At 33.8% G+C, this 27165-nt stretch overlaps 1 protein-coding gene across 2 annotated transcripts in view; it reads right to left on the reverse strand.

Annotated features, from left to right (window-relative positions):
* Positions 1–27165, reverse strand: part of FAF1 (Fas associated factor 1) — a 354641-nt gene that overhangs the window by 101726 nt on the left and 225750 nt on the right. For both annotated transcript variants that reach the window (XM_039885738.1, XM_039885744.1), the window contains exons 10-13: positions 19825–19951; positions 18791–18854; positions 17764–17845; positions 1454–1608 (exon numbers count right to left, since the gene is read on the reverse strand). In XM_039885738.1, the coding sequence (XP_039741672.1) occupies positions 1454–1608; positions 17764–17845; positions 18791–18854; positions 19825–19951 (428 nt within the window). The remainder of the gene's footprint in view (positions 1–1453; positions 1609–17763; positions 17846–18790; positions 18855–19824; positions 19952–27165) is intronic.

The following is a 27165-nucleotide window of genomic DNA, read 5'->3' on the forward strand; positions in this document are numbered from 1 at the left end:
AAAAACCCCTCAAACACTGTTTTTCAAAAGAAACTACACTGCAATTTTTTGTCATTGTAAAATAAAAGGAACTAAGGAATTAAATGGAGGATAGAACAAAATAACAGCAGGTAGCCCGCTGAACTTAGCCACTACAGATGGTTTAGAAATAGTGTTTCCTTCTCCATCAAGTTGTGGATAAAAGGAAAGGAGGAGATTCCTTACTGCCAATGAATGGCAAAAGATTTAGCCAAGTCTCCAGCCTATGTATTTTGCCTCATGAAAGACCTTCGATGCTGCATTTTTATCTGTTTTTGGCACTGCTTTTCATCACCTTTAACTGAGTGTGAATAATAGTCTGATTTAATTTAAACAAATACAGGTGCTAAAGGTTCTTTATTTATGTATAACAGGGAACATTTCCAAGGCAGAACGAAGTCATCCTATGAAATTTCCTAACCATTTGCTTAAAGAAATGAAGTATTAGATGAAGAAATTGCTTCAACATTCTTTTGCTTCACATTTAAGGAAAGACTCATCTTTCTTTTTGGATTCAGATTACATAAAACAAAGTCTGAATGATGAGCAAAAATTCAGTGAGCCATGAAATAATAAAAAGACAATTCAGATGATTTAATTTCTAATTGTTCTATAATCATTTAAATTAGGTAACTACAACAGGCTTGCCTTGAAATGAATTAATTTAATCTCTGTTCATAAACCAGTAGCCTGTGATTATGATTGTGTTAACACACCCAAAGTAGCATCATGGGATGTTATGGCTGGCCACATGTATAATTAAACATTATGAAATATATTTCAGATGGAAAATGGAAATAGGTAAAATATAAAGAATTATTCATCACTTACAGATATTATGATTAACAAACTAAGCAAATTCATCCTGACAGCTAGGAAAGGGATTTTTTCCTATTGAGAATATGGATGTGTGCAAAAGAATGTGTGCAATAAAGCGATTACATCAATTAGCATATGCTAGAGTTAAGCTATTACCAACTCCCCTGGACTGGTCCAGAATGTCCTGCCTTCTTCACTGGAATTATTAAAAAATAAACTTACTACTAGGATTATATGTTAGACTTCCCTTGCCTTTTCAGAATATTATTAAAAACACACTTTTCTCTAAATGTTCAACAACATATTACAACATTAGAAAGTACAGTACACGGAAATGTAGTATATATCTCTCTTATTGCAAAAAATTGAGAACAATGTATTTTGGTTTTGGTTTTTGGGTTATTCCTAAATTTAAGAAATCTTTATCAGTTTGGGAATTCATAATGGTAAATAACTGCATATGTTAGCTACAATGAATAGCTTTTATCTAATTAAATATAATAGCAGAAAATTGAATGCTGAGGATGAAAATGTTTATGATGAGAAGAAACCAAATACAATGATGACTTTTTTAAACAACGGAAGCCCAACTATAACTTGTGAACAACAATATTACCTTGCTCTGTTGGCATCTTTTGTCAGATCCCAAGCCCAGGTTATAAAATTTTGACTCAGATAAGAAACAATAGATTCAGCACAAAGCATTTGTGAGCAGAACACGTTGGTTAATACACTTTCATCATGATGGAGGTAGATAGCAAGGAGCTTTCTCTGAAAAGAGAAGAAAAGACTGATGAATTAAAATATCCATGAATGTAAAATTTCTTGAGTCAATATACATTGAAGACAAAAATTAAATGCTATTCCCTAAATAGAGTAATTGACACTTAGAGTTCCTAAAGCATTTACTAATATGAATAAATTTACTTCCTTACACGCTAAAGAGGGTAGGGTGATTATATTCTATTTTACAAACCATGTCACAAATTCCTGTTTATATGTGCAAGCCTATTTCAAGCAGAAATTGCAACAGAATTGCATTTTCTATAAATAAAATAGATTTACCATTATTCACATTTAATATGTACTCTATATGTAAAAAAATTAATTTTGAAACCATTCAACTAAACAGAGAAAAAAAATACTGATTAAGCTTGGATGCCAAAATTGTCTTTTACATATTTTTAATGTTTTTAACCTGAACACTGAATAGTCTCTCTTCTACTTGAAAGGAATAGGTCTGAAATAAAGTTTTGTTTTAGTTCTACAGATAATTTCAAAGCCCTTAATGTGCTCCCAGATAGAAGTCCTTATTTAAGGACATGTAACATCTAATTGCCATTTAAAAGGATAGAAAAATGTTCATTTCACATGATTTCTTTCTAGTTTATATTTCAGAAAATTGTCCAATGTAGTTTCTCACATGGAATATTATTCTTTCCCTTTTGCCTGATAAAACTTCCTTTCAAAATGACATTTATTCTCTTAAAGGTATCCTCTGTCATAGTTTGGCATTTGATAAAATACCTGAAACTAAAAACTAAAATCGAGCAACATAAATTGCAACATATCAGCTTCGATAACAATGACAATTAAAGTTCCTAAATTGTTATTGACAAACTTCTTGGTGCTGCCTTGTAGAAGAGCTGAGTTTAAGAAGAGTCAGTTATCAGGAAATGGAAAGATAAAATTTTATGGTAAAGACAGTGTACAAACCAATCTCTGCAATTCTGGCAAAGGAAAATTTTAAGGAAGCTTAGTTAGGGTCTTTTCCCTTTACATTAAATAAGGATTTGATGATTAAAAACTTGTGTGGAATACTAAATGAAAGAACATTCATAGAAAAATATAAGGTACATGTTGATGAACGGATAATGAAGTGTGATGGACTTATCTGATGGAATTATCCAGATAAATAATCCGAATTATAATAATAAAAAAGTAATCATTAAAATATTTTCTTCAAAGGTGAACTTTGTACTAGATGAGCATAGCCAGAGGTACATATTAAGATACCAAAAGCATCTACTGTGAAGAGGAGAGCACAGTTACACACACATCATCTACTTTAGTCCCCAAAATAAACCTATAAAATAGTGTTCTTAACTTTATTAGCATATGAAGAAAAATGGTTTAGAAAGGTGACTTGGTTCTAAATTCTACAACTAGTAAGTAGTATCTCTGGGACTGGAACCCAGATTGACTGACTCTAAGGCCTAGTGTTCTTTCTTTCATAGTAGCAGGAAAATCAACCATACTACAAGCAAGGCTTAGTGTGCTCATAGGCTATGAAAGTGCCAGACTGGCTACCACTCATACATCAATGCTTCAGGGGCCTCAGACACAGAATGTACTGGGAATATGCAGAGGATACCTATGTATAAGTAGTTCGGCTACTCCAACAGTAGCTGCTTACATGTGTCAGGTCATTTATTCATTCATTCAACAAGCTTTTGTTGAAATAAGCTTTGTGCCAGGCCCAGCTGGAAGCAGTGGTGATAAAATGGTGAATAAGAAAGACTAGGAGTTTCTTCGTCTATGTTGAAATCTGCAGATAACAGGAGCTGGCATCTAGGAAGATTGTAATCAGATACATTGTTGTAGAGATACTTGTCTGTTAAATTCCTACTCATCCTTTAAGGCTCAAAGCAAATGCCTCAATGAAACCTTCCCTGATTCCCTTAGGCAGAGTTAAGAGCTTCCTTTTCTGGGCTTCTATCTCTTCTCGGTAGTATTATAATTGTTTACCAGTTTCCCCTCTAGACAAAGTCTCTCAAGTGTGAGGACTGGGTCTCTTTTCAGTCTTCTTTGCATCTCTAAGCTAGCATAGGTCTCAGCACGTTTTATCAAAGAAACTTGGATGCTGATTTCAACCACAGCTCCCTGGCAAAAAAGACACCGAACGGCAGAAGCAATGCCAAATCACTTTTAGTAAATGAATCTAGAAATGCGCTGTTTTAAGAAAAGGAATGTGAACCTGGCAGCACTAACAAATTCAGAGTTCTTCTTAGGAGCTCTCTAGCTGAATAGACAGAGGGATGTCAACCTCTAATTCTGCTTGATCGTATCTCAGCAACTACATTTAATGAGACACTGGGAACAAGAGAGCAGTCCACTTTTAAATCAGCATATTTCTAACCAAACAATGGCAATGGTTAAATCTTTAAAACGCCTATTTCTCTCAAGAACACTGCAATGGAACATTTAGACTTTGGGAAAGAGATTAGCGATTTACATTGCTATCTCACTGATTTAATTTAAATGCTCTTCCAAACCAAATACACATGTGCTGAAGAGGCTGGTAAGAAACCCAACATGCAAAGTTCCCTATAAGTGCAGCCGACAGTGTTGACTGAAACTAAACTTGGAAATCCAGGGCACTAATGCACAATATCAAGCAATAAAACAGCATCTCTTTGGCAATATTTAATTTAAAAAAGAAGAAAGAGGCAGGCGAAGATCAGGCACTGTCTGTTTTGGAGGATCAACCATTCTGCATTTCAAAGCATTGGTCCCTGCAATATCCAGGTTACTGTGCTAGAATCTCGACTATTATATCGCAGTTGTGAGAGGGAGGGCAAAGATGTGTTTACTCAGTGATTAGGCCCTTAGAATAAGCCTCTAGCTCCTAGAGAGACAGCTCACCACTTATTCATTTGGGCCAATTCACAAAGCCTAGGAAGATTAAACATCCATGCTGAGAAGACAAGCGAATGCAGACGGTGAAAAAGAAATAAAAATTCTTTAAAAACTCTGAGATGACTTCATTATTTTTCCACAAGGAAACTTTAGGAAAGTGTTTAGTTAGAGAAAAACCCACATTGACCTCTCTCTAAACCCTTAATCTTTCCTTTGTGGTGGTATTGCTTTGTGGTAAGCTACTGGCTCGCCTCGCCCCTCTTTTCACTGGAATCTGAGAGAAAAAAGGCTCTGGAGAAACAGTTTTCGTTCCAGGGACACAAACCCCTGACACTGTTAAACATGAGATGCCAGGAAAACACACTTAAAAAAAAATATCTCTCTTTAAGCTCTAAACTGTGAGAAAGGAGATGATAAAAAGAGTGTCAGAAGAGGATCTTCAGGCTGGGGGTACTCCCATAGTAGCTTTCAAAAAGGGAAATAGAATAATCTTAAAATAATCTTTTCTCTCCAATTTAATAAACTTTCAACAAAAAAATTTCGCCTACTATTATGACAGTAATAATAAGCAAAATATAAAGACTCTTAATAATATGCAATGCTACTATATTTGGGCTACATAAATCTGATTAAATTACAGGCAGAGCTAACTAAATCTCTGACTCAAATTTCTGATTATTTTTTTGAGCTCAATTAAACATGGGCCAAAAATTGAGAACTGGGTTCAGCATATCAGAAAACTGCTTTTATGAAGAAAGGGCATCTAGTACATAGAAAAAGCATAAGAAAATGTTTTGTTTTCCATTACTATAACCATCTTTCCCTTTGGCCCATTAATAATTCAGTTCAATAACATTTGCAGAGTGCCTATGTGTTAGGTACTGAGAATATAAAGATGAATAAAACAAAGTTCCTTGGACCTCAAAGAGTTGGGGGGAGGGTATATATGAGGAAGCAAAGATTTAATTGCAGTACCATATGGTAAGGGGATGAGACTGGGGCATTAAAAACATTATATTTTATTTGTTCTTTCTAATTTGGCAGAAAGTGTGTAAGTCTGGTAGAGATGACAAAGGCAAGCAGCACAGCTCTACTCTTCTCAGACTCTTTCTTTGTGATCTAGGTTTTGGTAACACAATGTAAAGGAAAGTTTCCTGGTTTTAAAGGAACAGAAGACTGTGCTAAACCAGTTTTGACATTTACCAGCTGTGTGACAATGGGGGCAAGATGGCTATTGTAAGAAATGTAGATAAAGTAGGTGAAGTACCTATTTACAATGCCTTGCCCATAGTAGGTGTTGAATAAAATGTAGCTGTTAGGATGAAGATTCCATGCAAAATAAAGGATTTGAAAGCAATTCCAAGAGAAATGATAGTCACAAAAATGTATTAAAGATTATGCAGCTCCTTCAGTTCTCCTATTGGCAACATTCAAATCAAGGAACTAAGGTACAAGTTGATGCTTAGGAAACACCAAGCTGACAGCAACCAGTGTGACTTGGCTTTGAGCTACAGTAGCTATTGTATTTAGACACTTAGAATCACAGAACCATAAAACATTAGAGCTGGAAGAAATGAGCTGGCTATGTTTCAAAATAAGCCAGGCACAGAGCAGACACTCAGAAAATATTTGCTGATGGACTGAGAAGGAAGTTGTCTAGTTTCTTTCTGAGCACCAAAACACTCATAATCTATATGTTCAATGATTTCAAAGTTGACATGACAATTTCTAGGAATGATAGTTTTTCAGTACAAGAATAAAAACAAATATAAAATAATTTTCTTTGTGTAAACTGGGACCTGACTTTATTTCTCCCCTTCCCATTTCCCTTCTTCTTTTCTATCATCATCATCATCACCATAATTGTCAAAATCATCACTAAAATTCTTTTGTTTTTGTTTTAAGTTTGGGGATAGTTTATAGGTACAAACCGGTATACCAATACAACAATAAACACTCATTTATCCTTTGCTTAGACTTATTTGTTATTAACATTTTGCTATATTTGTTCTTGTTCTTTTTATTCTTCCTAAAACATTTAAAGTTGCACACCTCCAACCTAAATACCTTAGCATCTGTCTCCTAAGAAACAAGAATATTTCCTCATATAATCATAACATCTTTGTCATCTCCAAGACATTTAATATTGTTATAATAATATCATTTAATATGTCCATATTCGAATGTCCTCTGTAGCAGTTGTATTTATTGTATTCATTCCAGGTTCTTATTAGGATCATTCCAGTACACTGCCCACTTCCATAATCCTGTTCCTGCATATGGACGTTCATAGGTCCAGGCCAGCATCCAATCGTGACTCAAGATAAGTACACGATTAGAATAGAGGAAGGGCCGCATTGTCTGGGTTCAAACTCCTGCTTTGCCACCTCCCAGCTCTATGACCTTGGGAAAGCTCCTTCATTTTTCTGTGCCTTGGATGCCATATAGCTCTGGAGGTCTGAAGTCCAATACTTTGTTTAGATGGGAATGTTGATATGAATGCTATTACAGCAGTGGCCTAGGATCTAGGCATGATCATCAGATTGGCTGCTTGTTTATGAAAGTGATACTTGAGCTAAATTTTAAAAGCAGGTTATAGGAACTGACTTCTTTGTGACAGAGCTGAGTTTTAAACTTAGGTGCTAGTGAGGGAAAAAAGTGAAAAAGGAAGAGCAAAGAGAACGTTTAAGAAAGGCCCAGTGACATCAATGGCCTGGAGTGTTCAAAGAATTCCAAGCTAGTAATTTTGTAAGAGAGTGGAACCAGAGTGCAGATTGATTTGTGGAAAGAATCATGACACTTTGCCTTTTTTGTCTCCCAAAGCTGAATTTGAGGACCAGTGGGCAGCAATCAACTGGAGAGGTTCCAAAAGGAAACAGCCAGCTACCGAAGATGAGGAGATGTCAAGATGATGTCATTTTCCTCTTACTTCCTGAAGCAGATGTTGGGGTAACACTCTGAAATCTTGAGGACACAGATGTATTTGAGTCTCACATAGGGAGAACCGTCATATGGAAGTCACAGGTAAAACAAAGAAACAGCCTAAAGTAAAATCAAACTCTCTTCATAAAATAAGCTGACAAATGTTCATTGGGTATAGAGCTTTATAAGTTTTCATTGTTCAGACTGAAATATCTTTGAGGAAGAACAACATGGGACTAAAGTTTTTGTGAATAAGGAAATTAGAAGCTGAAGTGATTGGCTATTACAGCAAACTGTAGAGAGGCAGCAGGTTCTTTGGGGAGGCTGGCAGAGGAGTATGGAGACAAGACAGTAGGCAGTTTCAGGCAAGACTAGAGATCTCATTTCACTGGTTTTCCAGGTAAACTCTCAGGAACAGTAACAATGACCGGAAATAAAAGAACAGACAGGCACATAAAAGAACAGACAGGATCTTTCTGATCCTCTACTTTTCTCCTCCAAGAGGGATAACCACCCCCAGTTAGGAACATGAGTATGAATGTGAAGACACACTTTGAAAGGCATTGGTAAACAAACACTCCCCTTTCCCACTTTTAGGGCACTGAGGAAGAGAAAAAGAACCTGCAGCCTATCTATCTCATCTGTTTCCATATTCTAGGGGGTGGGGAACCAGAGCAATAAAAAATTGAAGATAAATTAACAGTAATTTTTCATCTAAAAAGTATTGATAATAATGCATCTTTCCTAAAAATCATAGGAATCCCACTGATTTGTGGGTACATATGTCCAGTAACTTTCTACAACTGTCCAACAGATTTCAAAGTAGAATGTTGTAAATTATAAAAACAAGCTAAGCTGCATTTAAGCACACAGAATTGTAGTAACTGCTAGTAGTCCCTAAATATTTTCCATTTCTTCCTTAGTGAAGAAATCTCTTACTTATTTTTTAAGTTGTATTAATGGCTGACTGAATAAAGAATTTCTCAGCATTTAAACAAGTGTGGCAAAGTAACTAAGTTCTAGCCAATGTAAGCAGATGTGCTAGTATGAGCTCTAGCAGCCATACTGAATCATGCTATAACCTAAACTGTACCACACAGTAGAGCGACATAACAGAAGGAATCTGAATTTCTGACTCTGTGATGTGCCATACCAGCCCCAGACAGACAACCTCTGGACTTCCTGAAGGGAAGAGAGAAATTAACTTCTATTTTGTTTAAGCCATTATTAATTTTTTATTTTTCTGTTACAAGCAACCCAACCCAACCCTAATCTTACACAGACTAATTATAAGAAACCCTTAGTTGTACATAAAAATGATAGCCTATGGAACGGTATAATTAACTCATAAGATCTAAAGATATATTTATAGATTAGTTCTTGGCCTATCAGAAAGATTCCCACAGCTTCCAATGGGCCCCGAATTACACCGTTAAGGTATTATAACTGCGACCGGCCTAAGGCAAATGCTCATTAGAAAGATCCATCTGGTATATCTGCTGGTGAGAAAAGGAGACCCTATTTTTAGAAGGCCAAGTAGAAACCATGATTGGATGAAGGGAAAAGAAGACATGGAGGTTGCTCCTTGGTGTGCATCTAGTCTAGTCTTCATGCAAAGATCAGGGAGGGCCTTCACTGCTAACATGTGGTCCAGTCCATTTAATATCCATATCCAGAGAGGACGGCCTACTGGGATTTACAACAGTATAATAGTGAAGTGTCCATCTACCTGAAATGTTATGTGTGCCATATTATATTTAAAACTCAATAGAAAGGTTGAAGCCATTGTGATTGGTTCAGGGATTTTTTTTCATTTTATGATCCATGTTATCTATCTATCTACTCACATACATAATTTGTACAAAAAGTGGCATACTATATATACACTAGTATGCAACTCACTTTTTTCATTTAACAATATATCTTGAACATCATTCCACATCAATATATATGAAGTGGTTTCATTCTTTTTAATGGTAACATAGTCTTACACTGAAAGAATGACATTTAAAGTATTTCCAATTTTTTGCTATTATAAACCATACTATAGAGAATGTCCTTGTATTTATATATTTCTCTTATTCTTAAGTATATATGCAGGCAAAAATTTGCTATTATGATAGGTGAAAGTGACATATTAGTATAGTTTTAACCTGTATTTCTTAATTAAAGAAAAAATTTTTATAAAAGGTATGGAGCATCTTTTATATTTATGAGTTGTTTTACTTTTCTGTGAAAATACCTGCTTATATAGCTTGCCTGTTTTTGGAATTCTTCATAAGTGTATATGCAAGAGAAGTTAAGTTTCCAATATCTTTAATAAAGATGCTATGTACTACTTAACATCGGAAATACTTTGATTTTCTTAATATAGTTATTTATAAAAGACTGCAAATGACAAGACAAATATAAAACCAACAGAGCCTTCAGATTCTACTGTAATGCTTTGCAGAGAAAAGAAAGGCCAGAGCACATTAGTGTAGGTCTATGACAAAAGCAGTATTTTGCTTTTTAGGCATTCCAAGGAGAGTGTGGGAGAAACAGGATACTAAAAGATATATAGTATAAAAAAATACATAAAAGCTAACAGGCTGTGAAATTTAGGAGCTAAAAATTTTGTACATTATATTGTGCTATTACTGTACTATGATTTTCTAATCATCGCCTGACACTTCACAACTTCATATATATGTAAATATATACAGTTGCACAGTCTCACTGCCACCAATTTCTCCCTTTCAATCCATCCTATCAAATTGCTACCACACTTCTTATTCCTATATAGTAATGTGTTGCTTAATGACGTTCTGAGAAATGCATTGTTAGTTGAGTTCATCGCTGTGGGACAATGGAGGGCACTACACAAATCTAGATGGTATAGCCTACCTCATACCCAGAGTTAATGGTATACCAGTCATACATGCAGCTCGTCGTTGACTGAAATATCATTATGCGGCATATGACTACAGTATAGTTCTGAAGGTGTCACTCTCTTCAAAAACTTTCAAAAGCTAACACTGCCCAACAACAAAAGTCTTTAGCTGGCATTCAGGGATTTCCATGATGAAACCTCAGTGTACTTCTCTATTTTAGCTTTATCTCCTGCTCTTCTACATGTACCATATAAACCAATTGAACAGGCCTATTAATGTGTGCATCTGAATAACTTGGTTATTATGATTCATTATTCCAAGGTGGTTTAACAGCCAAGATATTTTTATCCCTATTCGAGAGAAAATAAAATGGAGGCTTATATAACCAATCAGTATCAGGGTCTAATTTCAAATCCAAATCTGCCTGATTTATTCAATCAATGTCCATCTACTATAAACAATCTTAAAGATGTTTCACATACATTTCAAAGAAGTTTTACATATATTAATTTTTTGTTAAACAACCTTGTGAGGTATGAATTACAATACAAAATTTTAAATGTAGATATTGATGCTCAGAGAAGTTGAGTAACTCAGTTAATAGCATCCAGCTAGTAAATGGGGAGCCAGAATTTAAACATAAGAATTTTAATTATTACTCTTTTTACCATACCTCTTATTTTTAAGTGAAAATGTTTACAATTAGTTATGAAACAGATTTCTTGAATTTACATGTGAAATACCTGGAGATCCAATTCAGCTTTTTATCCTTTTAAAATAGGTAATATGAATGACAAATACTTTCTAGGCCAGGGAGTGCCCTTTGGGAGAAATGATACAAATATGGATAAAGTACATTAATGGAAATCAGCCTTGCTTTTGATATTTTAATAAATTTTATCTATATAGCTTTTCAAATATAGTGAAATGGTTTTCAAAAGGACGGTGAATAGTCATAAACTAAGAGCATTTTATATGGCACCATATCTTAAATTTAATACATTTTTAATTCATTTAAAAATAATTTTAATATGGACACTAAAAATTTTTACAATTTTAATTAGGTAACTGTGATGATTCTGTTGGAGAATTAGAGGCAAATTCTAAATATGGCACTGACAATGTACTGTTTAGTGTTACTGTCTAATTACAAGACAGCATATTCAATATTGTTGCATTTATGTAAAACATATCAACTTCTTTACTGATGTACATATTTGGAGGAGTTTTTACAAATCACATTTAAAAGTAAAAATGTTTAATAGTGGCTATATTCACGTTTGGGATTATGTGGTAACTAATTTTCTACTTTAAATATATGAGTATTGTAATTATTTTCTACATTTTATTTGTACAATGAAAACATACTTAAGAAATTATAATAGCGTCTTAGTTCTTATCTTACACATGTGCATATAAAATTACTCTAAAAACATTGCCTGCCTTTAAGGAATTTAAATTGAAAAGAAAACAAAATGACAAGATGAACAGACTGGGCATATTTTCCAAAGCACAAAAAAGTTTGCCTAGTTTCTCTGGATGGTGGAGTGCTAGAAACTCACCAACTACAGCTGTGGCTTCAGATTTGTGTACGACTTATTTTTCTTAAAAAACACTGATCAGTGGTGGTACTTAGATTTCTTTTAACATGAGGAAGTAGACATAGCACTACTTTAAAATGGGCTGATTTAAAAAATGTAATAAAACAATAACTAATAGGCACTGTTAAAGCAAAGCATTCATTTTGATATAAATGCTCATAGGGATTCTCAAAATTCCCTTCTGGAACTGTTCTTAGAGCTAGTTCATGAATTATATGAGAAAGTCAGTTTTGTTATTTTACAGACATTTCTCAAATTTGTCCAAAAATGTTGAACAGCACCTTAGCCACAGTGCTGGGTACATTTATGGGTAGCAGCCCATTAAATCTTTAAAACAACCATATAAAGTAGATATTATCATCATGATCATCTTTTTTTCCCCCAGATTAGAAATAGGATTATTACTCCTATGGGCCACAGAGTTATTAAGTGGGAAATCAAGAATTGAGTACTTGTTTTATGTGTAATATCTGCAAACAGCATTGAGTCTGCAATCAAAATCTAAAGAGGTGTAACAGGATTACTGATATCAAAGCCCAGTGTTCCAAGGGGATGCTGGGAAAGGAACAATCTTTCATGTGAGAGATAAGCTTTGGCACTGGGATTTTTATTGCTGTCGATTTTTAGAAAATACAAATGTCCCCATCCCCCTGGCCATGGACCCATTAGGAACTGGGCCACACAGCAGGAGGTGAGCCCTGGGTGAGCAAGCGCAGCTTCATCTGTATTTGCAGCCACTCTCGAGCGTTAGAATCACCACCTCAGCAATACCTCAGATCATCAGGCATTAGATTCTCATAGGAGCTCACCAGTCTCCGGTGCTAAAAAGGTTGGGGACCATTGCTCTAGGGTGCTTTTTGTTGTGAAGATAATTCAGGGGGTAGCAGGAATGAAAGGTGGGGCAGTTATACCAAGAAAAAGAACTTTCTTTAAGAAACTCCCAGAGAATCACGATGTGACCAGTGATAATTTCTGCAACCTTAATTAAGGAGGCTAACCATTGTTCTCACTTATCTAAAGATGAAATATAAGCTTCAGTCAACATATACCTTTAAAATGCTAGGTAATACTGGGGATCACAGTGTCCTCCATGCCTTGGACCTTGCCGATCTTTCCAGCCTCAGGCTCTGCAATCCAACTCTGTGTCTTGCAGTTTTTGGTCTCTGACTTAATTTTTTGGCTTGTAGTACCCTCATTTTAATCTTCTTGTCTTTGCTTTAGAACTCTGTTGTTGTTTATAATTCTGTTATTTGCCATAGCATTAGTTATCTTTTAAGATTAGGTCAGAGATACCTCCTCAAGAAGTCTCCCTGAACTTTTAAGGTAGATGAAGTACCTCTCCTCTTTGCTTCTATAGCGCATTACGCTATGTAGTTCTGCTTATATCGTGTTATTTTCCTACTAGACTGTGAGCATCTCAAGGGTAGGAAACCTCTATATCCCAGCTGACATGTGATATTTATGGCCTTCAACTGAGTGAGCATCCTAATAGTTAAGGGAAAGGGACTGGAGGTCATAAAACTGATCAACCCATTGTCAAAAGTCAAAACTTTGTCACAATATACTTAAACACAAGAACTTAGAATACCTGTTTTACTGAAGTTGGAGCTCTGCTTTGGACAGTACTGTAAATTCCTCATGAAAAAGGCAGAAAGAACTACGAGCACTCTCACCACCAAGTGCTCTCAAATGAAATCAGTTTGAAGCAGTTTTCATTAAGATGGATTGAATGTGGCATCGTGAGAAACACTTTATCAAATGTAGTGTTTTACTTAGTGATTAACTATATACCAGTTGATGAAGCTCCCCAAATCCTTTGTAATCCCACCACTCCAATAAACATTTAATGAGTATATAAGTTCAAAAAGCCTAGCAGAGGATTTAAACCTTCAATCTTGTTTTTATTTACTCTTGGAACTCAATTTCTCACTTCAAGTGAAGAATGTTGGTGCTTGAGGCTCATCTGTTGCCCTGGTAAAATTAATGTGCCTCCCACAGTTTAAATTAAACATGTGATATTTAAGATGAAAGAAATTTAGTAAGAATGTCATAGTATCGGTCACACTCGCTTTAAAATATTTGAACATCAGCAAACTATTTTCTTGAAAACGATTCATTCAAGAGTTTTAAAAAATAATATTGAAAAAGATTTGTTTTCACATTTCTCAAACGTGAAATCTGAAAAGTAGATTGAAGTTTGGTAACTGAATCCTTCCGTACAGAAGTTAGCATTGAAAACTGAAGTATGGTGGTATAGCATAAAACATACTTAACTGTGTTGGAACGTCTGAGCTCTTATTCGGCCTCACTACTTATTATTATGTGTCTTTGAGCAAGTCATGTAGCTTCTCTGAGCTTTCTCATTCCTACAATGGCAATGCTGATTTCATACTGGTTTGTTGTGGGATTCAAATGAAATATATAGGAAAATGTTTTAGAAACCAGAGTACTATGTAAATCTGAAGTACGATTTGTATATTTACATAGTACTCTTTAATTAAAAAGAGATGTGCATAATTTGGTTGATGACCATAATAAATGTATCTGCTTAGATTTAATTTTAAATAATTTATCCATTTTACTTAAGTGAATAAATTTTACTTAAGTCTAGAGTAATATAATAATAAGTAAACTGCTGATTTCTAATCTGGAAAAGAGAAATGAGGAAAGAAGACAAGGGGAGAAAGATAAAGAGTTTAGGAGTCCAAAGAGGTCAGTGGATTTTGGCATGAATCTAATATAAGTAAAACTTTTAATTAGATGAAGCAATTATTTTTATCTGTTAAAAGACCAAGACACTAATCAAAAACAATCAATTGTTTCATTAGAAATACCCAGAAATTAATAAGCAAGAGTTTATGCTCCCCTGGGGATCATTAGTCTGAATAAATTCAAATGCCAATTTACTGTATAAGACAATTAATAAAAGATTTTTTTGTCTAACATACTGAAAATGTAAATAAGTTTCTTTATGTAAAGTTATAATGTTTAAGATATACACAGTGTATCTTACTTACAGTAGCTTTTAAAATGGGATTTAAAAGATATCGATGCCTATTTTGGAGTTACAGTTTAAGTAACAAAAAGCCCTGACGTTTTCCAGTTATTTCAACTGCTTAGCAATCTTGCTGGAAAGAGACGGACACATCCCAAATACGTTCTTATCAAAGAATAAATTTAAAAAATATATTATTTTAAAGATATAATTATGTACTCTTTCAAATATGTTTATATCCAACAATAAGTCATTGTTTAAATATAATAACATGGCCACACAATGAGAGACTCACAACCATTAAAAATCCTATTATAATAAAGTATTTAGCATTACTTACACAGCGTTCTTGCAAAAAAAGTTAAACTTGAATTGAACAAAGCTTTTAGACCTAATATCCACTTCTCAGGAAATACAGAGATAGAGGAGCAAGTTAAATAATATCATAAGGAAATAATCACACAAATCCAGAATTTGGAACAATGTGTAAGTCATCGAGCATGTTTCTTCACAAAGCAAATGTCATGGGAAAAAAACAAGAGAGAAGAGGTGCTTGCTTAAAAGGGATTTAAGAAATCTAACAACCAAATACATAATTCATCTTCCTTGCATGTATTGTAGCTTAAAAAAACAAAACAAAAAGAAACAGTTAAAAAGACATATTGGGACAACTGGTGAAGTATGAATATGTACTGACTATTAGATGATATTTGGGAATTATTGTTAATTTTGTTATATGTGATAATGGTATCATGATTATGTTGGAGACTATCGTTATTTTTGAAAAATGCATGCAGATGTTTTTAGGGATAAAATATGATGTGTGTTACTTTGAAATGGTTTAGCAAAAAATAATGAACATACAAGGGTATCCTAAACATTCACGTGCAGTTTAAGTTTTAATAATTTCAAACATTTAACTGCTACAAACTTAAAAAAAATCACATGAGAAACTTTATATTCCTTTTACATTTGTTTTTGAATTTTGAATAATAAATCTTAAATTTATTTTCTGTTCTAATAAATGTTTGCCATTTCAATAAGAGGAACTAAAAAAAATTACCAAAATAATTTATTCATCAAAATCACATACTTAAATAAGTACAAAAAATATAAATAATTTAATTTCAAATGCTATTCTTTCATAAGTGAACAGCACTTATAAACTTTTTAAGTTTTTAAGGCTTAAAACTCCATTAAACTTTTAAATACTCTGAATATAGAAGAAGCAAAAATAGCAAAATTTTAGTAATTATTAAATCTAGGTATAGGGAACTTGGGTATTTATTGTATTGCTTTTCCTGAATTAAAATTGTTTCAATAAAAAGTTAAAAAATAAAATATAATTAAGAAAATAATATTAAAAGGTGAAAATAAGCTGTTTTAACAAAATTATAACATGACTCAATTATGTATTAAATATGCACAAATGTACTCATTGAAATATACAATAAAGTTATGAAAAAACATATCACAAAGTTAACCTTTAATCTTTGTTAGAATATTTTCTTTTTGCTTTTCAGTATTTTCTATAAACCTGTACTTATGAAAACTATAAATGTATTATTATAAATATGTATTTCTTCAAAAATAACATCCATTGTATGCGGATTTAAGAGTTTAGAAAAACAGATGCTTAAAATAGCCTTTATATTTGGCTATTCCACTATTCTTAGGATAAAGAACGGTTTATGCTTATATTTCTTAATCTACTTCATTAAACTAAATGATAGCTCTAAGTTTCATCACGAATTATTGATTTGGAAGAAGACAATTTTTAAAATTTATTTAAAATAAATTTTTCTTTAGGTCAGAGTTGAACAGAAACTAGAAACTAAAGATTTCAGAGGCATCTTCGCACTCTATTCTAAAAATACCTTGCCCTCTTTAATTCCAATAACTTTCCCCCTATTCCATTGATACACTACTCCTTCCTCTGTTTTTCTTTCATTCATCGAATATATAGAATATTTACTATGTATAGGGATGCAAGGTACACAGTCACTGCTAAAAAGAAAATAAAATCTCTTGAGAAGACCTATATAGAGAGAGAATGGATAATTACAAGCAATTACAGGCGATGTGTTAAGTGTAACAATAAGATAAGAAAAGGTATCTGCAAAATACCAAAGGACAGGGTGTGGTCAATGTGACTGCAGTGGAAGACTCAGAGGAAGTGGAAGAGTCAACCAGGCAAAGAGCAGGATGAAAGGCATTCCTGACAGTGTTAGGAAGCATGAAAAAAAGAGTAAGATTACGGAAAAATACAAATGGTACACTACAGCTAGATTTATTAAGTGTAAGTCAGGGAATGGGAAGAGGCAGGAGCCAGATTACTGGACAGCTGTGTCAGCATATAAGTGATTTCATAGAACCTTCTTGTTTAAAATGTATCTTCTCAATTTTTGTTATAAACATCAATCTCTTGGTTTCAAAATTACAAAGCCCATTTCTGTATTTAAGGAAGAATATTTCTGTTGTCTAAAATGACTTTTGGGGAAAAAATATTGTAGTTATTAACTATATATTATCAAATGAAATAATCATTTTGGGAAAAGACTGAAGAACAAATCCTTTAGCAAGAAACTGTCAATTACATAACTGAAAAGAATACAAACAAGTAGCCGGGTCCCTTCTAAGCATGTCTGCCTTTCTCTTCCCTACAAAAAATCCTGTTTCAGAGCTTGCCAAAGCCTTTTGCAAGAGACAGCAGTACCGTATCATACTACTACCCTTCTGAAATGGGTATCTTGCTGATGATTAGGTTGGTAGATGAACCAGAAACAAAATCAAGACTTCAGTCTGAAAAACAACAGAAAACACCAAGCATTGCCTCGGGCCTAGTGGTAAATTTATGGGATGCACTTTTAATCAGAAAAGGTAAGATTGCACTTACATCTCGGGCTTTCACATAGAAGGCCTCTTGAAAAGCAGCTTCTAATGAGCCAATAAAAAATACAGGATGACAGTCACCATATCTATAGAAAAAATTGTGTCTATTAATTAAAATACATTTCAAATTTACATCAAAGTTTCACAACTCTATCCAATAACAAGCAAATGTTGGGGCTAATGTCTGTTAAGAACAGACCAATCATTAAAACATTTCTTTAAAGTTCTGGCAATGAATTTCATTCATTTTTAGAATTCTTCTTAGAAGAATATCAGCCTATACTGATATATATAATAAGTACATCTAGCAAATGTATTTAATAAGTGCCACAAAACCATGCCATTTATAAGGAGCAATTCTTGGTTACCCACTTTCATAAGATTTTCCTAGTTACGGTGTCCTTAACTTTCCATTTTAGTTCTGCAAGTCCAACAGAGAGGGCAAAAAAATGGTATCCTACAAAATTTCCAAATTATAGTATTACAGAGGAAAACAGAACTAAAGAGAAATATCATTCACATGAAAACTTAGGGTTAAATATTCAAATCTTTATAAACACCTAAAGGAAATTTCAAATGCATATAAAACATATTATATTAGACTCTTAAAAGAAAAAATGCTAAATGATTCTGAAACAAATATTAAAATAAAAAAACTTACATTAAAAAAATTAAATTATCTTTTTATGTAATATTATTTTACAAGATATTTTGTTTTTCCTAGGATATATTAAAAAGTATTATACTACAACCTAGTCCTTTGAGAATATAGTCAAGATATTAAGTTATTGTGCTTCAATAAAGATATAAAGATAAGATGAATACATCTCTGAAATGGCATGTGGTTTATTAGTTATCTAACACTGAAATATACGTGTTTTACTATCAAGACTATATAGATTGATAAATGTATCCTTTGAACACTTTAAGGAGAAATTAAAAACAATCAACTTATGATTACAATTGCTCCAGAAAAATCACAGTAGCATTAAAAGAATATCAATTTTATATAGTTAAGGTCCTAACCCTACCTTGAAGAAAACTCTGCTGTAAATTGTAATAAGGCATCTCCTTCATTTTCTGCGTTTTCTGGCACTAAAAAACAAACAAAAGAAAAAACAAAAACAAAAAAAACAAAACAAATAGACACAAAAACAAACCACATAACATCTAATCCCACATATAAGAAATATATTTAATCAATAAAGAAGAAATAAAATTAAATTTTAGCTTCTGTGATATATCTGAGGAGACATTTTAACTCGATATACATTAGAAGATTTCATCAAACCTTAAAAAAGAAACTTAAAAAAAATTCAAGCTCATAAATTTTGGAAAATCGACTGACACAATTCTGCTAAAAAGCGTTTAAAATATGTGCCAGACATCAATTAGAATTTCAATGTTTTCTTGAAATGACATCTTGTGATTAAATTATATTTAAAAATGTGAAATTACTTTAAAGACCTTAATAATCAGAAAAAATCAATTTTATGTAAATATCATATCTATTTCTGCCCACAGGAATTTCCTAATTTCAGAGTAAATGAGCCATTTAAGGACTTTTTTTAAAGGTCATTTTGCATATAGCAACCACTTGTGATTCTATAGTATGCATCTTACAAGGTGAAAGTGAGGAAGATGGCACATTTAGTTTATTTTTTTCCTTTCAAAGATGTGTACCAGTGAATGGAAAAGTGATATTACTACTCTCAAAACTGAGATCTCCAATAAGATGTGGGGAAACAAGTACAGTCACAGAAAGTACAGTTATTTGTTTATCTACCTCTAGGTTTAAAGAGACAAATTCATAAATAATTATACATGTGAAACAGAAGTTAATATTCCCTTGCAGTTTTAATAAAGTTTACTAAAGCACTGGGAAATGTTGGGCTTAATAAAATCAAAACTCAAGAAGCTCTGGTTCTAACAAATATATTTTGTTATATTTTCTCTCTCCAAACTTGAAGGTCAGAAAGACATTTTCGAGTTCACTTTCCTTCATAAGTTTTGGCACTAGGAGGGAGAAATATAATGCTGGACCCAAAGAGCTATTAATACTCACTCATTGGAGATTTTCTCAGGGCAGATGACGCCATGCCGAATACTTCACCATCATCCACCCCAAATTCGGAAGCATCTTCAAAGTCATCTCCATCACTATCACTAACCATATGAACATCGGTGCTTTGCTATATAAAGAAAGTCCTGATTAGTTTTACATTGACTTTAGGTAATCAAATTCCATTGTATAAGTTATATAATCACATTTAGCATTATAAAAGTTTTATTAAAGAAGAAGCCATTTGCTAGAGCAAAGCTCAATATTTTTCAGTTTAAGGCTTACATATATTTCTAAATTTGTGATGATACCCCTAGACTAAAGGTTAGAGACTGAAGAAGAAGAAGGATGCTTACAAACTCAACGAAGACAGGGTTTTTGTGGTTTTTATCCCTAGCCTATAGAAACACAATTAAGTGCTCAACAAATATTTGCTCAATAAATGAGGAGATAGGTACAGTAGGAGAGATCAGAGACTAAGTAAGCTATATGAGTCTTTCAAAAAGCTCACATAAATCTATATTTGTCAGGTAAAGTAATGGTAGCATTTTCAAACTTGGCACTTCCTTACTGCAATGGTTCTCAAATTTCTCATTAGTGAATATGGTACACTATTCTCACAGTATTATTAGAAGATAGCACGAAATATACTATATATGAAAGTTCTTTGTAAACTGAAGGCTATTAAATATGAGATGCAATAATGATACTTGTATTAAATAAAGTAGTATATTATTGAGAATATACTACTATATAGTGGGCACTGATAAACATGTTCTGCTTATTTTGTTTTCAGCAACATCAGTTGAGATGTAAGGTATTACAATTAAAAACAACTTCAGAACTAGGCTGCTGATCTCTAGTTAGAATGGGATTTCAAAAATACTGAGACTTAAAACATTTAAACTGAGTTATGAATACTGACAAGTATTTATGCCTTGGATGAGAACAGGGCTCCAGTAAAGTATCTGGCTAAAAGTCTGCCAGTGCTATGAGCAACAAATAAAGACAAATAAATGAAATTTCTATCTTTTAAAATATGGCACTATGTACTTAAGTTGTGAATGGGGAAACAATTTGATTCCTCAGTCTATGCAAAAGAGCCTAAATCAGAGATAAATATTTGCCAGAAAAGCATTAAGAGAAACTTAGAATCAAAGATTCATAAAACTTAGCTATAGGGCATGCTAGAGTTTGGACAGCAATAGAATCATAGATTTTAAAGCTGGAAGGGATTTTAAAGACGTCTCATCAGTGTTTTCAAACTTCTTTTCACAGGGTTACCTCCTTCACCCAGCCCCAAGCATAACATTTTATAAAACTGCAGTGCACACAATATATAAAAGTAAGGCTACTCTGGCTAATGCAGAGAGAGGGCACTGGGGAGCCTAATGCTCCTGGGCGGGGCCTTTTCTTCCTCATATCCTTTTGACAGATGGTGTATCTTCAAAGGCTCTCGAAATAATGTGGAACAATTTAAAAGACTACTGATTTGGTGAGCCTTATAGCTCCAAATGAGGAAGCCAAGACATTCACTCCAATTGACTCAGTAGGCTTAACATTTCCTCCTTGGGCATAACCAAGCATTAATGCTCAGAACTGCAACATTTTCCTTCATAAAGACAGTCTTCCAAATAGTGTGAACAGAGAAGGTAATGAACATATACTTATTGGAGGAATAAAATTGAATGGCCCTTCCCCTAAGCTGTCTATCCGCTCTTCTGACTGTACCATTATTTCTCACAGAAACCTTGGTTCTACTGGTGATCCTAATCCTACTTCAGTATTTTGCTTTGTAGAGCCAAGATCCTCTCCTGATTTTAGCAATGCAACACCTTAAAAATGCAAAACCCCTTCAAATGTCAAAGCAGTGAGGGAGCCTCCTCTACAAAATAACACATTTACTAACATCACACTTGTGCTTGAATTCCCGTGTGTTTCAGGCAGGCAAATATCTAGAATATCAAGTTCCCTTGGACTTTGAGGCTCAGTTTTAAACAGGTAAAGGCTCAGGATCTAAAAGGTACACTACATGTTCCTGTTGGATGCTCATCCAGGTTCCTAGACAAGTGGAAAGAAACAAAGGTCCGGTATAATAAACCTTCTCACACCCTCTATCAACTACACTATCATCTCAGCCTTCACTTAGTCTTGCCTAGTACTCACCCCTTCTTCAAGAGGCATCAGATTAAGAAGGAGGATCGACGGACACAGGGGTGAAAAGAAAGGGACTGTTCTACATATCATCTTTTCTTCCTCACCCCTTTTACCTTATCCCCCATTTTCCTAATTCATTTTTCAATCAAATAATAGCCCCTTTCCTAACATTAGGATTTCACCTCATACTAAGATGGTGATTTAATTTTGTGCCCATGTAACTTATCATTCATTTTATCTTCACGCAGTATAGAATTCCCAAATCTCTTACTATCCCAGAAAGCAAAATTCTACATCTTCAAAGGGAGGTATCTAAAAAGCCGATTTTGTTGAAAAAAGTATATTTCAAATATGAATTATTGAAGTATCTGCAAGAATGAGCTACTTAATTATGTATAAGGAACTTCCAATCTCTTCACATTTTCTTATCAGCCATCTAACAGGTTAGGAAAAGCTTTTCCTAAAAAATGAGATAAACAATCTTTTTTTTCATTAATGTTTGCTGATGAGAATAGATAATCTCTTGGTTCATTCATGGCTGCCCTAAAATTCTTTGAATTCAGAGGAGTTATTTGTTCAGAATTTTAAAAACAGCTAAAAAAATTGTGATTCTACTTTAGCTGTTTATTATACTCATTTATTCCCTTTATCATTTAACAAACACTTATGAACCCCTACTAAATACCATGCTGTCTGGACCTCTATGAAAGATATAGACTATGTTCTCTTAAAGAATACCATACAAAATAAAAAGATAATTATAATACCTAGTAATAAGTGTATGACAGGTAAGTTCAGAGGAGAGCATTTAATGCACTGGGAATGGGAGGATCAGGGCAAACTTCCTAAAGGAGATAGTAACTAAACTGTTTCAGACAAAAAATAAGAACTCATATATACTTGGTACTAAGGCAAACTTATACTTGAAGTAGATATTCCTTTCACCAACTACTTATTATGTCAAAGTACCAGGTTAAAAGCTACGGATACAGAGATAAAACATGGTTCCAGCCTTCAAGAAATCCTCATTCTAAAGGAAGATATATTTAGTTGCAAATATGTCTTTTTCAGTATGATAAGAGATACAATAAAGGTATAAATAAAGAAGAATAAAGGAGAGAACAGTCAGTTACTCTGGGATCAGGGAAGACAACTGTGCAAGGCTTCACATAAGTGCTAACAATTAATCCATACCTTACAAAAAGATATCAATGTTGTGGAGTGTGTGTAATGGAAAACTGGTAGGGAGGGAGCTGTACTCTAGACAGAGAAAAAACTCAGGCAAGGAATTGGGTATTTTAAAAAATCAATGAAGACTTCAGAAAAGCAAACTGAATCATCAGCTCTATGTATGGGAGAGGAATGTGGACTGGCAGTGAGGACAAAAGATGTGATGGAACTAGATTGTAGATGGAATTAGACTGTAGCCCTTAAACTGGCACATTAAGGTATCTGGACTTTACTCTAACGGCAACAGAGAAATCACTAAAGGTTTTTAGGCAGAGGATTGTTCAAAAGAACAACTCTGATGGCTCTGCATATGACTATGTGTGTTTGGGGTAGTGTGGCACCATATGGAAGATTAGACCTGAAAATATGAGAAAGGAGACATACTTCAAAGTTACAAGTGAGAGCACTTGTGCAGTAGCAGTGTGAATTGAATGGAGGGAACAGACTTAAAATATACTTCAGCAGAACTGATAAAAACCATTGACTAATTATATTTGAGGATGAAAAAAATGGAAGAGGAAAACACATCATAATTTAGATGATTCAGAAGGTAGAGAAGGTCAGGTTTGGTGAGGGAGGATACTGAGGCCAGTTCTTACATAGAATAAATTTGAGGAAGCTGTAGGACAACCTGGTAAAAACATCCAGTGGGCAGCTGGAAAAAAAATCTTAGCGGCTCAGAAAAGAGGCCCAGAAAAGATTTAGATTTGGAAGTAATCAGCATATAAATAATAGTTGAGGTTATAGGAATGAATAAGATCACTCAGTTAAAAAATAAAGGAAAAAAAGTGATAAGGATAAGAGAATATGCATACATATAATTATATATTAAATACATGAATATGTAAGTATAAATATATAAATTAATATTAAATATATAAATATATGAATATATAAATATTTCAATTGGTGAAAGAGAAATGGTAAAAGAGATGGAGAGATACTGTCAAAGATTAGAAAGTCAATTGAGAGAAAGAATCTTAGAAGCAAGGTCTAAGGAAATTTCAATGGAGACAAGAACTGTAAACAGGTTTAGTAGAATGAGGATTAAGAAAGAGATAGCTATGGTATTATGACAACAACAACAAAAAACACAACGAAGAAGCCTGAATTAATAATCAAAAGACTTGGCATTGAATACTCTACCATCCATCTTTTGTATGCCTTTGCATCCCCACTGTAGAATGTGATTAATACTGACCCACAAAGGTGGCTGTGAAAATGAAAAGAGATGGTGTAGCATGGTCTCTTACAAAAACTATTATCTAACTCTAATAGTTATATTCAATTTTAGTCACATGGTAGAAAAAAGCCAAGTTGTAGTAAGTTAAGTTAATAGAAGATGAAGAAACAGACATCTAATATAGATTACTCTATGAAGCTTGACTATGGGAAAAAAAAAAGAAGGAAAGATGAAGCTAAAGCTTGAGGGGAAGCCTGGTTTGAAGGAATATTTTTTTTAGGATGAGAAGACTGGAACATGTTTTTAGGATGAAGAAAAGGAACCAATAGAGAGGGGGAGGGTAAAATGCACGAGACCCCTTCTACCTAACCCATGTTGCTGGAGAGGTTAGATGGGGTAAAATCCAGGTAATGGCCAGAACATAAACTCTAATAGCAAGAAACTTCTCAACAAACAAAGTAATGTAACAAATTTGATGCTAATGTGAAAATAACCTTATATGAATAGAAAAAAAAAGGATCCTAAAAATCTTGATGTATTAGATCAGTTGGAAGGAATAGTTTCAAAGAACAGCAAGTCCCTCAGTGACTGAAACAAAGTTTTTGGCTTGAGTTGATGATAAGCATTCATATGGGTGAGGAGATAGATTTTGGGGGAGACATGGTAGGTGCAGTTTTGTAGAGAGCGAATCTGCAGTGGGCATTCACATAGGGATGTTGAGGAACTGTAGTTTAGGAGCCAACAGTATGTAGCATTGCACCACAGGCAGACAAGCTAAATATGTGTCTCATCGAGTTTTAAAAATTGGAATAAAGATTTTTGGCAATTATCTGCATTCACTTTTATTTTTTTGTTAGGTACAAACCCCTTTATGGAAAGACTGTTCACAGCCATATTCCCAGCACTTACACCAGCACCAGGTGTAGAGCAGGTATATAATCAGAATTTATTGAATACTGAATGAATCTTTAGTCACTCAAGCCAAAACCTAAATATCGCTCTTCTCCCACAGATCCTATTAGTTACTAGTCCTATAATTTTCTTTCTAAAACATTTCCTGAATCCCTATCCTCCTCTCTTTCTACTACTGACGTTCTAGTTCAGGAAGTCATTATCTTTTGCCTATACCAGTGCAATAGATTCATATCTGATTTCTCCGTCTGTATCTAGCCCCTGCATAGCAGCCAAAGTGCTCTTCTCTAAAATGTGGATTTGGGAAAAAACAAACAAACAAACAAACACCCCCAAACCATTCCCCACTTGTCTTCTATTGCTCCCCAGAGTACAAGTTCTCCATTAGACATACAAGACCTACTCACCTTGGCCTCATCCCATATCTTTGTCTTCTGTTTTATTTTGCACAAACACCAAACGGCACTGCTCTGTCCCCATTTACTAATCAGATCATACTGTTTCCTCTGAATGGAATACCATTTCCATGTTTCTTCATGTGGCTGACTGTGACTCATTCTTTATAATTCGATTTGGATGTCAACTCCTGTAGCTTTTCTTCTTTTAATTTTTAAAGTATTCATTCACATATATTTTTTCTATGGCTGGTATGTGCCAGGCAGCACACTAGGTATTCGGGCTAGTGTGAGATGGATAAGGCAAACAAGGATTTTGCCTGCAAACATTCTTGAAAATTATACCACACCCCTATATTTGTGCTCCCCTAGTTTCTGGTGCTTGCCTCAATTTTCTCATTAATTATACAATATGAAAATTAACAGTTTACAGTCATCTAACTAGCACATAATGAGCATTCAACAGATGTTTCCTTAATTGAAGTTATAATGGTTTTAACATTAACTATGTTTAAAATTTGTGGGTTTTTTTGTTGTTTTTTGTTTTTTTGTTATTCTTGGGGTATTCCTCCACTGTCAACTAAGGATTAGACAATTCCCAAGGAGCCTGGGTCCAGGGGGTCCCTATACTGTTCCACCCAAGCAGCTAGGAAGAGGATTAGTAAGATAAAATATTGGGGAAAACAGTATGGGCTTTTTAAAGGAAATTAACATTTTTAGAGGCCCAAGAAAATAGTACTGTAGTATTTGTAGCAAGGGGAAAAATCTTCTTTCTTTGTGAATTTCTAAAAAAAAATGTTAAAAACCAAAGTAGCAAATTATCATTTTCATAGGATGATCATAGACTAGAATTTCATTTATGTAGTCTCATTTCTGTTTCACATATTTAAGTGACAGAAATATATATTCAGAGGATGGCTGGAGAGGTGCTGTGACAGCTTCCATAATATGTCCAAAATATATGGTCAGTTTCAACAAAAATTTGCAACCATATTTTGTATAGAATGTAAGTAGAAAATGGTTTTACTAAATCAGCCTAAGCCTTTAAATACTTGGATCATGCTCTAGCCTGAAAAACACTGATGTAAATAAACTTTTTCTGTGCTATTAAGTTATGACCTCTGTTGCATACACTTTTTATGTCATGGTAATGACTTTTCCTAGCACATAGTAGGAGCACAATAAATGGATAACTTTTCAAATGGATAAACTGTAATATTAAGGCTCACTACCCCATTTCCTTATAACCAGTCATAGTTGGACACATGTAGCCATGGAAAAGATATTGCCTTTTAATATCGTAGAGACTCACAAAGACAGACACAGGCACATCACACACATGAACATGTTCAATCTTATCTGCTCCTTTTCTTTGTTTCTATAGCACCCTGCTGCTCTAACTGCTAGCATTTATTACCTTTATTACATTGTTATTATTATTATCTATTACCTTTGACTCTGAGCATC

This window comes from Pteropus medius, unplaced genomic scaffold, assembly GCF_902729225.1.
Source record: "Pteropus medius unplaced genomic scaffold, Ma_sr-lr_union100, whole genome shotgun sequence".
Classification (NCBI taxonomy): domain Eukaryota; kingdom Metazoa; phylum Chordata; class Mammalia; order Chiroptera; family Pteropodidae; genus Pteropus; species Pteropus medius.